Source organism: Otolemur garnettii, unplaced genomic scaffold, assembly GCF_000181295.1.
Source record: "Otolemur garnettii isolate 467f Iridium unplaced genomic scaffold, OtoGar3 scaffold00041, whole genome shotgun sequence".
NCBI lineage: Eukaryota > Metazoa > Chordata > Mammalia > Primates > Galagidae > Otolemur > Otolemur garnettii.
In genome coordinates, this window is record NW_003852436.1 from 2,564,991 (window position 1) to 2,581,193 (window position 16,203).

Genomic DNA, 16,203 nt, shown 5'->3' on the forward strand with positions numbered 1-16,203 from the left:
TGAAATGCTGCTAACTGTACCCTGCAGGTTTAGTGTTAGGATTAAATGTGATGCATATATCAAGTTACTGACAGAATGCCCATTAAAAAGAGATGCTCAGTAAATATTAATCCCATCCCTTCCAGCCCCATTAGTCCACTTGTGTTTTTAATGGATCACCCTTTATCCTGGATTGTATTGCAGGAGATACTGTGGATGGATGGCTGCTGGAAACCCATTGCCATAGCCAGCTCTTCTTCAATACCTAAGGACTTAGTACGGAGTTGAGTAATGAGAATTTCGGTAAGAAAAAAATAGATGAAAATAGCATATGGACTTTTCTTAAAGGGTCATTTGAATTTCAGATATTCATAGTATATTGTTACTCTTCAAAGATCTAAGGCTGTCACAGATATCTGGAGCATATGCATTGTTCATTTTTATTTTGAAAATATATAAAATAGGTAGGACATGGTAGCTCATGCCTATAACCCTAGTACTCTAGGAGGCCAAGGCAGGAAGATCTTTTGAGTTCAAGAATTCAAGACCAGTCTGAGCAAGAGCAAGACCCCATCTCTACTAAAAATAGAAAAATTAGCCAGACATCATGACAGCCATCTGTCTCAGCTACCATGTTTCCCTCAAAATAAGACACTGTCTTATATTTATTTTTTCTCAAGAAGACACACTAGGGCTTATTTTCAGGGAATGTCTTCCTCTACACGCCAAAATGCATGGCATGGCTATGCAGATACACTGCATAGCCAAGCCCATCACTAGGTCTTATTATCAAGGGAAGGCTTATATTTGAAAAATGCATAGAAATCCTGCTAGGGCTTATTTTTTGGATAGGTCTTATTTTCAGGGAAACACAGTACTCAGGAAGCTGAGGGAAGAGGATCACTTGAGTCTAGGAGTTTGAGGTTACTGTGAGCAAGGCTGATGCCATGGCACTCTAGCCTGGGCAACAGAGTGAGCCTCTGCCTTAAAAAAAAAAAAATTATACGCATGTGTGCATAGACATGTACATATACATGTTTAAGAAAACTATTAACAATCTTGCTATACTTTCCATGTTATTGTAAACGTTTAACTTATCCCACTTTATTTTGTTCTTTAAATATTTGTCTAATCAATAAATTATGTAGTCTTTGAGACCAAAATCTAGATATCATTCATATTTTTAATGTAGACTAAATGAATCACAGACTCTTAGTGATTAAGGTGGTGGTTACACTGCTTTCTGAAACTGTAAAGGCTTTGGCAATGCTAAAAGGGTAGACAAAAGTTTAAAACTCTAGAAAGTTCTAAGATAAACTAAAGATAAAGATAAAGTTCCTTTATTACCAAGAAAAATTGTTATACAGTAATAGCAGTCAAGATAGAACAGAATTATCTTCAATTGATTTCATTTTTAATCAGTTTTTCTTCCAATGATATTAATTTGTAATTATTTCTCATATATTTACATTAAAATATTATAAATAATGCATCTAAGTTATTAAAGGATGTTATTAATATGTGCTGTATAAAGTATATTGGCCTTATTAAAAAGCAGAGAAGGAGAAGTCAAAGGTTATGTAATAAAGTGGTGACATTAGCCCATATGTAAATTTTTTTTTTTTTTGGAGACAGAGCCTCAAGCTGTACCCCTGGGTAGAGTGCGGTAGCCTCACAACTCACAGCACCTCCAACTCCTGGGCTCAACTGAGTCTCCTGCCTCAGCATCCCAAGTAGCTGGGACCACAGGTGCCCACCACAACACCTGGCTATTTTTTGGTTGCAGCCATAATTGTTGTTTGGCGGGCTCGGGCTGGATTCGAACCCGCCACCTTAGGTGTATGTGGCTGGCATCTTAGTCACTTGAGCCACAGGTGCCGAGCCAGCCCATATGTAAATTATTAAATGTGAACATTTTAAAATTATTATCATTTTCATACATTTGGGGAAATACTTATTAGTAGACTGCTGTGCCTAAGAGTTGGAAATAGGAGTAAAAGCAAAAAAAGGTTAATTCTGCTTACATTATTTTTTGTAAGAAACCTTAATTGTGACGTTATGGTAAATTTACAGCTTTGGACCTAAAATATGATAAAATGTTATTTTAAACTTTTTCAACTAAAAAAAGTAACCATTTTATCTCTGCTTATATTTTTCAGAAACCATATTTGAGAAGTACTTCCATCCAGTGCTCCTTGTGTTTACTTCTAAATAGTCATTTTTTAACAGAGGCTGCCATTCGTGTCTTCATTTTTGGGTAATTCATCTTTAGGCATAAATTTCATCATGCTAAAGGCTGCAATGATTGTCTTCAAATGTCTCCTTTTTTAAACTGGTTTATGTTCAGTTTGCTTATATTGCTAGATATTCAGTATTTGGAATATGATAGAAAGCAGATTGTGAAGATTCAGAGGAGGTTTGGTAAACACCTAACTGAGCATTTCTAAATCCTGTTACTATTCTAAATGTGCATTACATCCCCATAAAAGTTGGGCCCCTAAACCTGACATCCTACATGCTTTTCACAGCAGTAAAAAGTTAGCTGTTTAGAATTTGCTTGTTAGTTTTTGTCCATTCTTGACTGTTCTTATCCTTGTATTCTACTCTAGTTCAGTTTAAAACATTCCTTTCTTCATTTAAGCCTTTTGTTTTTCCTTCTAATAAACATTCATATTTTTCCATGCCTATTAACTTTTCTCTTCTCTCTTAGATGCAGCTAATACACCCAGTTGGCCCAAAGCACCCAATCTATAGTTATATAATCTGACTCCCAGTTCAGTTTTACTCTACTAATGCCTTCATAGCATTGGGAACCATAGATTTGTGCAGGTAAATCATTATAAGACAGATTAGTGTTGCCTATCATTCCTCTGTACAAGATCCACCAGGGAGTAACTTTTTTTCCCCTAAAACTCTAAAAACCATTCTATAATCTCTTGGTCAGTGAAAGTGTCTTTTGCGTGAACATTGGATTTTGAATTTTACCAAATTGAGTAAGTATATAATCTCAGCCTAGATTGGCCTAAAGTCTGTAATGTTTATGAAGAAAGCTGTTTATAGTACAGTAATAGTATAAGCAGCATAGAAAGGGCATGTTTAACATAATGTAAAGAACATTTGTTGTCAAAATCATGACATAAAAATAATAATTTTTAGGAATTTTACTTATGTGTTAGACTTAAAATTCTGATGAAGCTTCTAAGTAAAGAAAACAGATAATTCACCCCAAAATGTTGATTCAGCATGGTTTCTATTTCATTGTAAAATAAAACATAAAACTGTAAAATAAAATGTGTTTTAGGTTATGTTTGAATTATACCCCCAATTAAACTTTTCTCTAATCCATGTTGATAATTACTCAAGTTATCCCAAAGCACCATGTACTATATGTTCAATATTCATGTTTATCTGTTGAGTCTACAGAGTCAAGGGTTATACAGATCTTTTCACTGGTTAGGTTAATAAATTATTGATTATTCTTGTGCTTATGGATTTCATCAAGACCATATTATGCTCATTCAAAATGCTTTGCTCTGTGATTCTTCTTTCAGCTGTATCAGTGCAGGTCTTCCTAAAACAGAGGCCAACTGGCACGATGTAATAAGTGACCTGAAAATAATTGAAGAGCTTATTCAAGTGAGTCCTCATTTTCTGAAAAGTAGTCAGTATAATTGCTATAGCATATGTCTCTCTCTGTGTTTTCCCTGTCAGTCTTAATGAAATTTCACTTGAAATAATATTTTTGTAGAAATTCATGAACCTTATAAAACCTCAAAGAAACTTTTTTTTGGTAGAGTCTCACTTTATCGCTCAAAGGAAACTTTTTTCTTAAGAAGAAAAAAGATTAAGATTCTAAGTAACTTTAAAAATTAATTCATATGAAAGCTATAACCCAATTATAGCCCAAGAATATGGGGAAAAGGGAAAGGGAGGGGAGAAGAGGGTGGAGGATGGGTGGAGGGAGGGTAATTGGTGGGACCACACCTATGGTGCATCTTACAAGAGTACATGTGAAACTAACTAAATGTAGAATATAAATGTCTTAACACAATAACTAAGATAATGCCATGAAGGCTATGTTAACCAGTTTGATGAAAATATTTCAAATTGTATATAAAACCAGCACATTGTACCCCATGACTGCATTAATGTAACGCAGTGATGATTTAATTAAAAAAGAAAGAAAGAAAAATTAAATTATGTGCTTAGAAAAAAATTGAGAAAAATTAATTAAGAAAAAATTAATTTATGTGCATAAGTGGCCCAGTCTGAAGAACTCAGTCTACCCAGGTTAAAGAGTCCCTTTCTCTAGCAAGAGAAATGAGGGCGATTTGTGGCACCTGAAGGGAGAATAGTATAACCCCAGGAAGAGTTATCTTGCCTATGGATTAGAGACCCAGCTCTCCCTCCTAGAGTTACCAGGTGGTCTGATAGAAATGGCAGTGAAAAGAGAGCGAACCACTCTCAAAACAGTGGCCTAGAGAGGCATACTTTATCCCCAGAATCAGAGTTTCACATCCTTTACCTAGATAAACCAGGGGGACTGGCCTGGAAAAGTGCTACCTTCTCCAAGAAGTGACACCAAGGGGATCAGAGGGAGTCTAGTAGCACCAAATAAACAAAAATGGCACCATAAAAGTTCTGAAAACTATGTCGTTGGAATCAAAGGTCATGAAAATAGGTTAGAACATGTATGCTAAATTCAAACAGGATAGCTGCATGCTAAAATAGAAAATATAAATAGGACCGGAGTCTCCCAATGTAATAGGAGACTGCTAATATAGATTACAATTATAATATAATACAATATAATGCAAAAATACAATTGAAAATCACTCATCATACCAAGAAGCAGGAAAGTTACAACTTAAAAGAGAAAATGCAATCAACTAACTCTAAAATTGAGATGGATCAGAAGTTGGAATTATCTGATATGGATTGGATTTGAAAGCTGCCATTATAAAAAAAAAAAAATGCTTCAAAAGCAATTATAAGTACCCTTGAAGCAAATAAAAAATAGAAAGCCCTAGCAATAATATAGAAGATATAAAAGGAACCAAATGGAAATTACAGAAGTGAAAATTACGATAACTGAAATATAAAACAAACTGAAAAGGCTCATTAGCCAAATGAATATGACAGAAGAAAGACAGTTAACTTGCAGATACAGTGCTAGATAGAAATGAAGACACAGATCTATGAAAAAGAACAAAAAAACCTAGAGATGAAACCAGGCTTATATCTCCATCTGATCTTCAATAAACCAAACAAAAGTCTACACTGGAGAAGAGAATCTCTATTCAACAAATGGTGCTGGGAGAACTGGATAACCACATGTAAAAGACTGAAATAGGACCTGTATCTCTCACTAGTTACAAAAAATGACTCACAATGTCTAAAAGATTTAAATCTAAGACACAAAATGATAAAAATCCCAAGTTTTTTCCAAGTGTGGGAAAAACTCTTGATGATAATGGCCTGGGGAAAGATTTTATGAAGAAGATGCCATTGACAATTGCAACAACAACAACAACAAAAAAAAAAATGAGTAAATGAGACAAAGCTAATAACCTTTTGGACAGCTAAAGACACAAAATTAAAGCCAACAGACAACCTTCAGAATGGGCAAAGATGTTTACATGGTACAAATCAGACAAAGGGTTGATAACCAGAATCTACAGAAAATTTGTCAACCAAAAAAGAGCAAAAAACAATCCCAATACCACTGGGCAAAAAGTATGAGCAGAACCTTTTCTGAACAAGACAGATGGATGGCCAAGAAACACATAAAGAAATGCTCATCATCCCTAATCATCAGAGAAATGCAAATGAAAACCACCTTGAGATATTGCTTAACCCCAGTGAGAATAGCCCGCATCACAAAGTCTCAGAGCTGCAAATGCTGGTGAGGATGTGGAAAGAGGGGAACACTATTACACTGCTGGTGGGATTGCCAAATAATACAGCCTCTTTGGAAAAAACTATGGAGAATCCTTAAAAAACTAAAAGTAGACCTGCCACTTGATCCTACAATCCCATTACTAGGTTTCCCCAGAAAATTAAAAAAAAAATTAGCATAAGGGCATTTGCACTAGAATATTTATTGCAGCTGAATTCACAATTGCAAAGATGTGAAATCAACCCAAGTGTCTGTTAACACATAAATACATTAACAAATTGTGGCATATGTATACCATGGAATACTATTCAGCAATTTAAAAAATGGAGACTTTATATCTTTTATATTAATCTGGATAGAATTGGAGAATATTCTTAGTAAAATACCACAAGAATGAAAAAACAAGTCTCCAGTGTACTCAATACTAATATGAAACCAGTAGATGAACAAGTACACGCTCACAAAAGAGAAAAACACAATTAAAGTCAAGTGAGGAAGAGGGGGAAGAAGGAAGAGGATTGGTGTGTTCTTACCTAATAGGCACCATATAAGGGTACATAGCTTGCCTCCTGGGAGAGGAGCAAAACTACAACTTGGACTCTACCTAACAAACACAAACAAGGTAACCTAATCATCTCTACCCTCATATTAATATACAATTCTAAAAAATACAGTACTAGAGAGAAAATTGCCTGGAAAAAAGCCTCAGGAACTTAAACACAGTTACAAAACTCCAGCATTTCTATTATCAGTATCCTAGAAGGAAAGGAAAAAGAGAGTATACCAAATAAAAGACAGGCTGAGTTGATTAAAAAAGCACAACCTATCTCTTTTACCCATAAGAAGCTTACTTCAGACAGGGTGAAATTAAAAAGATAGAAAACGATATATCATACTATAGTGGGTTGAATAGCGCCCCCCGCCCCAACAAAATTTCACATCCACTTGAAACTTTAGAATGTGACCTTATTTGGAAAGGACATCTTTGCAGCTATAATTAGTGAAGTTAAGATGAGATCATACTCGAGTGAGGTGGGCCCTAAATCCGAAGACTAGTGTCTTTATTACTTAAGGAAAAGACAGAGAAACTCACCAGGAAGAATCCCCTTGGAAGGCAGAGGCAGGGTTTGGAGTGATGCAGATACAAACCCAGGAAGACCAGGGATTGCCAGGACCCACCAAAATCCTAGGAAAGTCAAGGCAGGATTTTGCCTTAAGGCCTTCAGAATGAGTGTGGCCCTGCCAATACCTTGAGACTGGAGATGTTCAGTCTACAGAACTGTGAAACAAAAAATTTCTGTTGTTTTAAACTACCTACGTTGTAGTACATTGCTACAGCAGCTCTAGGAAACTGAGCATAGGCACATGTTAATTGTTAAAAGTCTCTATATTAATATCAGAGTTTCAGCTCTACGAAAGTGACACATGTACGTGTGTCAATTTTTAAAAGTCCCTATAGTGATAGCAGATAGAGTTCAGAACAAGAGTCAAGAGAGACAATTTATAATGACAAAATGTAAATTCACAAGGAAAACATAATGATCCTAAGTCATTATGGACTTAGGATATTAAGTCATAATGACCAAACAACAAAGACTCAAAATTCATGAGACAGAAAGTAATAGATCCAGAAGGAGAAACAGAAAAATCTTCAATTATACCTTCTCAGTAACTAATACACTGTTAGACAGAAAATCAGAAAGGACGTATGTACAAAAGAAAGCACAACAGCTGTAAGAAAGTCAAAAATAGTGATAATGCTAAATAAATACAAATAAAAATAGCACAAAAAATGATCATTCTAAATATACATAAATAAAATATAAATTACAATGGTGCTAATCCAAGGAGGCAAGGAAGACTAGAAACTGAATCACTCCTACGTTCCTGGTGAGAATGTAAATTGGTGTAGCCACTCTATTAAACTGGTTTGTTCTATTAAACAAAAAGCATGTATTTGCCACATAATTCAACAATTGTACTCTTGTACATCTATCCCGGGGAAAGGAAAACTTACGTTTATGTGAAAATATGCACATAGATGTTCGTAGAGTTTGTTCATAATTGCCAAAAACTAGAAGTAACCCAGATGTGCTTTTCAATAGGTAAATACTTAAACTATGTTATACTATCTCAGGGAGAACTACTGAGCAATTAAAAGGAACAAGCTAGTATTTAGTTCCCAAATATGAGTGAGAAAACGCAAGGTTTGTTTTTCTGGGCTGGATCTATTTCACTTAACACAATGTTTTACAGTCCCATCTATGTTGTTGCAAAGGGCAGGATATCATTCTTTCTAGGGCCATCTCATATTCCATTGCATATATGTACACAATTTCTTTATCCGTTCATCTCTTGATGAACACTTAGGTTGATTCCAAATCTTGACTGGTTTGAACAGTGCTTCAATAAACATGGGAGTGCAGATGCCTCTTCCATATACTGATTTCCCTTACTTTGGATATATACCTAGAAGTGGGATTGCTGGGCCATGCAGACGTTCTATTATTAGTTTTGTGAGGAACCTCTGTACAAACTAGTGATGCAACCAATTGGTTGTATCTATAGGATATTATGCTGGGTAAAAAAAGGCCAATACAGCCTGTCTTCCTGAACAAATTGTGGTGCATTAATACAACAGAAAAAAAGAAACGAGCTATCAAGCCATGGAAAGAAATAGAGACACCCCTAAAGCATATTGGTAAGGCAAGGAAGCTAATCTGAAAAGGACTCATTCTGTATAATCCCAGTTATATAATGTTTTAGAAAAAGGAACACTATGAAGGCATTAAAAAGAACAGCAGTTGCCAGAGGTTCAGAAGGAGGGAGTGATGACCAGGCAGAGTGCTATCCTGATTTTTTAGGCAGAGAAACTACCCTGTATGACAATGTTATGGTGGACATATGTCATTATCCATTTGTCAAAACAGATAAAATAAACAACACCAAAATGGTTCATAATATTCTATAGACTTTAGTTTACATGCCAATATGGAGTCATGAATTATAATAAAGGCACCACAATAATGGAAGATATTAACAAGAGGGCAAACATGAGTGAGGGGAGATGGGTATAGGAGAAGTCTTTATAATTTCCACTTATTTTTCTATAAACCTGCAACTCCTTATAAAAGAGCTAGTGTTTAAAAAGTTCACTTCAATAGGTGGAATACTGTAAGATTCCACTTATATAATAATCTTCATGACATGATAAAATTGTAGGAATGGAGAAAAGAGAAGTGGTTGCCAGAGGTGAGAGAGGGTAGGTAGTGATGGAGGGGCGATGTGTGGGTAGGAAAGTTTGCCTATAAGAGAACAGCAGGACAGTCCTCATGGTGATGAAACTACTGTATTTTGTATTTTAACTGGTGGTGATGATGAGAATCTGCATGTGTGATAAAATTACATAAACCTGCATATGCACTCATGCATATAAAACTGGTGAAATCTGAATGAGGTAGGTAGTTGTGTTAATGTCAGCTTTCTGGTTGTAATATTACACAATGACCAGGCAAGATACCATCACTGGGGGAAACTTGGTGAAGAGTATACAGGCTATCTCTGTATTTTCTTTAAAAATTTTGTATGAATCTAAAATTATCTCAAAATAAAAAATTAATTTAAATAGCTCAATTGAATGCTTTCAGTAGGTTATTCTCATTATATCTAAAACTGGGCATAGTTTTTCATGTTATATAATTTTCTTCCCTTTCAGTCTATACATATTGATGCTTCCTTATACACTGAAAGTGATGTGCACGTGAGTATAGCATTTTTTTTTTTTTATAAATTGCTACTTTGGCAGTCTTCAAAAGTTTAAGAAGTATATTTTCATAACATATCTAAAATATGTATAATTTTTAAATGTCTTTTTATGTGTTTCTAAAATATAATGTCAATGAATTTTATACGTGTTTGTTGAAGTTGTAAGTCAGAGAGCTACGTAAATGCTATTTTTGTTATGTTGCCAAATCAAAATTTAAAAGCATTTCTATCGGTGTCGAACAAAATACATCACACCTTTTTACGATGCAGTTGGGTCATGGTGTGATTAGATGTAAAACTCGGGTTAACTGATTCCGTTTAAAAGAATACAATGTATTTGTTATTCCTGGTATTATATCACCATCTCCAATTATATTTTCTATATAATATAATCTCCAATTATATTTTCTATAAATTGCTTACAGACATCCATGTTCTGCATATTTCATGGCTATCTGTTTGTCAGGATAAGATTCTAATGGTTCTATGGCATGAGAAAATAAAAATAATTGATAAAATATACCAGAATTCGAAAATGATCTTGAACTTGTTTCATTAATATATTGACACTTCTTGAGGCATGTAGGATTTCACTCATGATGTAGTCCTTTCCTTTCCTTTTGGGTTGTTACTAAAACCAAGGAACAAATCTCTAACTTCAACCTATAGAAAACAAACTCTATGTCCTCCCCCTGTTATTTCTCTATTAGAATTTGTCTGGCATAGATGACTTTCTAACCATTGGGAAGAAGCGATAGCCAAAACCTGGAAAAAAAAAATAAGTATTCATCAGCTTCTTAGTAGCACTTCTGTGCATAGAACTTGTCTCCCTCCTCTGCCTCAGGGTGTTTACTATTTCTCCTTGCACTTTTTTTAAAGCCAGAATCAGTCAATTAACCACCAATATTTAGCAACCCAAGATTGTATTTTTGCAAGAAGATAAACTTATAACTCAGGGCTTCTCTAGAATAAACCAGAGATTGAAATTTAGATTTAAACAGTGACTCAACCACTTTCTACTTTTGTTACCTTAGAAATCACTAAACATTCATACCAACAGTGCACATTATCTGGGTGAAAGGCCCACTTAGAACTCTGATTCAATCTCTACAAAAACAAGGTATATACCAGGGGGCACAACCCTCAGCCCTCAGGGTGCCAGCAGATTATCTGAAGACTGTTGTGCTTATTTGTGGTGTGGGATATCATGAAAAGTATGCAGGAACCTTTTCTTTGGCTAATCAGCTGTCCTTAGTGATTACATATTTACTATGTGGCCCAAAACAACTCTTATTCTTCCCATGTGCAGCAGAAAAGAAAAAAGGTTGGACACCCCTGAAACGCATGTACCCCCTAATATTCTGAAATTTAAAAAAATAATAATAATAAAATAACTCACTAAACATTTCTGAACCTCAGTTTTATTATGGCTAACATAGTGACAATATTTATCTTTCAATATGTAGCCGCTACCTTGGGGGGTAGAGGGGGCAAGGAATATGGCCAGTGTTGGGCATTTGAGTGTGTTCTTTCATGTACCTGTCCATTCAGTAAGCATTTTTTAAGCACCTGTAGGATCTCAGGCACTATGCAAGGCATTGGGATATTTACTGTCTTTGAAATTTAGGGGGTTGTTAAAATAACTGTTGTGGTAAATGTACTTTTGTGGTAGCTAGGAGACCCCTTTCTGATTTGGCCAGCCTGTGAGTAGGCAGTAGTCTTGCTTTGATTTTTCTTTTCTTTTCTTTCTTTTTTTTTCTTTTGTCTAGTAACAAAGTTTTTTATTTTTTTTTTCTGAAAGAAGACTTAGTAATCACATAATTGAGCACCTCTTATTCTCACTGATGAAAACCAGAACTTAGATATATTGAATAACTGACCCAAGTTTTCATGTAGGTTGTGTCAAAGCCACTGTGTCATTTTGGGGAGGGAAACTTCTTTCTCTAAAAAATGGAGAGGACATCAAAGTGTGCACAAAAAGACAACAGAGGGCTGGTATTTGTTGTGTCTTCTTACCAGCTTAGATTTCTCTGATAAATTTCTTGGAATCATTTCTCCATCTGGAACTTTAGAACTTGCCGGAATAATATGATTCGTAGCTTCCACTGTTTAAAATGTCAACAACACAATCTGATTCTAAAAATTCTTGCACATGCACAATCCGTATTGATGTTTTGAGTCTAAAGCCACTATTATCACCTCTCCCACAGTGAAAACGTGCTCGGTGAAAAAAAGTCCCCAACTCTTTCTAGATTTTCCAGTGTCGTGCCCTTCTATACAGTATTGCTGGCCTTCTGAATTGTGTTTTGTTCATTTTAGTTTGATTTGAAAGCCAATAAAAAAATATGTTGTGTTCTTTGTAAAATGGCTTAAGAGTATCACGTATCTTTATAAAATATTTAGATTGACTTTTAAGATATCAAAATTATATCCACATGAAAATGAATAATGAGAAAATGATATTTTTTTTCAAAATTGTTCTTTGTAACTCTTGTTTTTTAGCCAAACTGCAAAATAACAGCAATGAAGTGCTTTCTCCTGGAGTTACGAGTTATTTTATATGAGTCCAGAATTGAGCCTCTTAATGACACCTTAGAAAACATTATCTTCTTAGCAAATAGCAGTTTATCTTCTAACGAGGTGAGTTGTCTGATAGTCATCCAGCACCGCATTGGATGTTTTGGGCTTGTCTTGGAGAAATCATTCATCCTAAAGGGCACTCAGGAGAGAGAGTTCGGTTCTAGAGGAGTGCCATTCCCAAGTAGCATTCAGAGAGGTCTGGCATGCATGCAGTCCTAAACTGTTCATTGATTTATTCAGTAAATGAACATTTACAGAATAATGGCAGGCAGTGTGCTTCAGTGCTAACATGACAGTTGTGAGTCAAGCTGGTCACTCACCTGAAGGTGTTTACCTCGGGTGTAATAGACAGACATTAATTACAGTCAAGTGTTCAGCATCAATACAAGTAACTCACATTTATTCGGTTACTAGAGTGTGCTGGATGCTATTCTCTGAGCTTTAAATTGATAATTCATTTAATCCTCACAAGGAATCTGTGAAATAGTTATCCTTATTTCTGTTTGACAGTTGAAGAAATTGGAGTACGAGAGCTTGAATCACATGCTCCAATTCACGCAGCTAGCAAAATGGGGAGCCATTGTGTTTACCCAAACAGTCTCACTGTGAGTCTGTCCTCATACCTTCTGAAAAGATAAATGCTGAAAAAGGATCAGAATAAAAAAAATGCTAGTTATTTGAGTATAATCTGGAATATCCCAGGCAACTTGAGAAGTAGAGAGTTTCAGGGGATCAAAGTCTAGGAGCTCCCATGATAGGCTGGAAAACCAGCTGTGCAAAGAGGCTGAAGAGGCTTGTGCTCTTCGTGGCAAACTGTATGTGGCCCAAGCAGGGTGGAGAGAAGGCAGTTTTATAAACAAAGAAGACAAAATAAAATCAGTTCATGCGATGAATACTTTTTAGGCCTTCAGAAAGCAGCATGAAGAGAAACACCCCCAATCCCAGCTTTAAAGAAGGGAGGAAACAGAAACAAGCTAATAGATCAGAAAATGAATAATAAATTAGTTATTTATTAAGTCTAATGAGGAAAAATTAGGCAGGTAAAGGGGCCTGGGGCTCTAGTTCCAGAAAAGGTTTTACTAATGAACAGATACTTGACACAGATGTGAGGGCACGAACCTTAAAGATACTTGGGGAACTATGTTTAGACAAAGGCAAAACCCTAAGCTCACGTGACTGGACACCTTGACTTTCTCTAAAAACACAGTCTGCTCCAGGTTACAGCTTACATGTCACCTCACAGTGATGTCACCTATGCACATTTGCTGTGCTGTCACCACTTTACACCACTGTCCCCTTCTCTGCATGCCCCACGGTCATACTATATATTTTATGTAATGGGTATTACCTGTCTCTTGTACTAGAATGTCATCTGCAAAGGTGCAGGTGTTTTGTTTTTTCAGTGCTGTATCCTAATTTCTGGAAAAATGGCTCCCATATCCTAAATACTTGTCATAGTTATGAAATGGATTTAATATTACCAATACTCTACAAGATGTTATTTCCATCTTATAGGCGGAAAGAGTGAGACTTGCAACAGATAAATCATGGCAACATCAATGGTGAACGGTTGAGTGTACATGTTGATAGTCATCATGACATAGTGTGACAGGTGTACAGAAATGAGTGTACAGGACGGCACAGTCAGAAATCATGGATGGCAAGCTTTCCAGTTGATTATATCAGCTGAGATGAGTCATTTAATATTTCTCTCTCCCTATCTGACATGATCATTGTCAGGGTCAAGTAGGATAGCCTTCCATGAGATATGACAGTGCTTGGCACAGAGTATTTGCTTGATAAATATTGGTGAATCTAAATTCCAAATGCTTAATGGATGTAAAACCTAATTTTCAGTTTTGCTGACACAGCCTTCATGGTTCAGATGATCTCTTAAAACGTTGATTAATATTTGCCACCTTTGGAATACTCCAGTTATTCAGACACTGTCCTTAAATTACGGTCATTTTTAATATTCCCCTGAATGGTTAAATTCAACTAACAATGATTTGTTAAGTACTGTATGCAAGGCCCTACGCTACATACTAGGGAAACAAAAATACAGGGCTTTGCCCTTCTAAAAGAGGGCTTAGAGAAGAGTAGTATAAAAAAGATAAAAGTTCGTTGTATGGATGCAATCCATGATGTACTGTGAGAGAAGTCTAACCAAGGGGCTCTGAGATTCAGAGAGGGGACATTGTACTAAGCCCTCGGAGCTCAGAGGTTCAGAAAAGGCTTTCTGAATAACCGTAAGTGTGAGTAGCAACAGTTAAAATGGGAAGAATGTCACAGACAGAGAGAAAAGCAAAGATAGAGAGGCGTCTGATAGCATGTTGTGCACTATAAGGAGAGGCAGGAGCTGCCCCAGTGTTACGAAACCATAACACCCAGATAGTGGGGAACAGTGAAAGAAATAGGTAAGGAGCAGCTCATGGAGGGCCTCTGTGCCCTGCGGGGTAGACTTTATGCGAGAGGTAGATGATAAGAAACTAGCGGAGGGCTTTAAGCAGGAATTCCATGGTCTAGTAGACGTGGGGTTTTTTTTTTCAATGCCCTTAATCTATTACATGACAAACAAACTCATATCGAATCTCCCCGTTTTTCCTGATACTATTTTGCTAAGTTTTCACGTGCTAAGACCTTACCAAATGGTTCAAATGATGTGATATTCCTATGAAAGAAGTATCTTACGCTGGCCAATCTAATCCTTTCTTTTCATTTGGCAGAATATAACTGAATCTGGATGCAAAGAATGTGAGGAACTGGAAGAAAAAAATATTAAAGAATTTTTGCAGAGTTTTGTACATATTGTACAAATGTTCATCAACCCTTCTTGATTGCGATTGATCCTTTTCAGTGTTTCTGTTATTAACAAACACCGTCCTGCTGCTTAGAGACAACAAAACACTCTGCATTTCAAATGTGCCGCCCAGGCAAGTTTTTCTAACAAGATGATGATCGGGATCTCAGATCAGATGAATTCTTAGAAATGAAGACAGAAAAATGTCATTAAGTAACAATGACTATGAACTCCTTTCAAACTTATTTTGCTCATTTGTTTTTAATTTATTATTTGAAATTGTACATATTTGTTATATAATATAGAATGTTGAATAAATGTGTGTACATGTTTTATCATTTGAAGTTGCACTTGTATTTTATCTTGCTATAGGAAAAAGGGGGGGGGCATTTGTTTAAGGGATGATAAGGGTACCCAAGATGCTGGCCAACAGCTATGCTGGCATTCCCCTACCAGTGTAGAGCTGTGGGCTACCAGTCCTCACTCATTTCTTCATCAGGTGTAGCACCCCAAAAAAGAATTGGCTTGCCAGCGAGAAAAATAGGAACCATGTGGAAAGCCTGTGCTTTCCTCTGTAATTTAGTCACCGATATATAAAACACCTCTTATGAAAGAAAGAAATTGCAATATGTGGCATGTAATGTACATTTGTAAATCACAGATCGTGTAGAGGCAATAATAAACTTACTTGGTAGGTAAAATGATGTATAGAAAACTAATGGTGATGATGTTTATATATCATGCTTTTCCAAGTACAGGTCTTTTATTTTTGCCATATTGGTAGGAGAAAAAAAAATTGTTGATTTGTTGGAGCCAATGTTATCTGACATAAAACAGTTGTTTATATATTTTTTGCACTTAACTGTCTTAAACTAGTAAGCTCTTTTTTAATGGAACTGTGAGTAAGATGAAATGTTCTTGTTTCATTACAAATTTCTTACCCCCAGAATCATTTGTTCCAGTCTTCACTGAATGACTGTGGCATAGGAAATGATCTAAAAATTCTGTTTCTCTCCATTCCATACAACATAAACTGGTTCTCTGTTGAAGTAATTTTAGCATCCGGTGCCCTGTCCACGTTCATGTATCTCAGTCCCTTAGTCAAACTGTGCTTCTGAATATCTCTCAAGATAGTTTTGGAGAAAACTGTATCATATTTGACTTTTAAGGAGCCAGATAC

At 35.9% G+C, this 16,203-nt stretch overlaps 1 protein-coding gene across 1 annotated transcript; it reads left to right on the plus strand.

Annotated features, from left to right (window-relative positions):
• Positions 1–207: 207 nt before the first annotated feature.
• Positions 208–15,212, plus strand: IL15 (interleukin 15). Its single transcript, XM_003790185.3, has 6 exons — positions 208–282; positions 2,139–2,236; positions 3,531–3,615; positions 9,594–9,638; positions 12,146–12,283; positions 14,950–15,212. The coding sequence occupies exons 1-6, from the start codon at positions 271–273 to the stop codon at positions 15,058–15,060; spliced, it is 489 nt and encodes a 162-aa protein (XP_003790233.1). The 5' UTR covers positions 208–270; the 3' UTR covers positions 15,061–15,212.
• Positions 15,213–16,203: the final 991 nt, after the last annotated feature.

Excerpts from the sequence above, each read along its gene's own strand:
- IL15 (XM_003790185.3), top strand. Across the intron at positions 2,237-3,530 it reads ATTCGTGTCTTCATTTTTGG|CTGTATCAGTGCAGGTCTTC; the intron begins GTAATTCATCTT and ends TTCTTCTTTCAG. Across the intron at positions 12,284-14,949 it reads GCAGTTTATCTTCTAACGAG|AATATAACTGAATCTGGATG; the intron begins GTGAGTTGTCTG and ends TTCATTTGGCAG.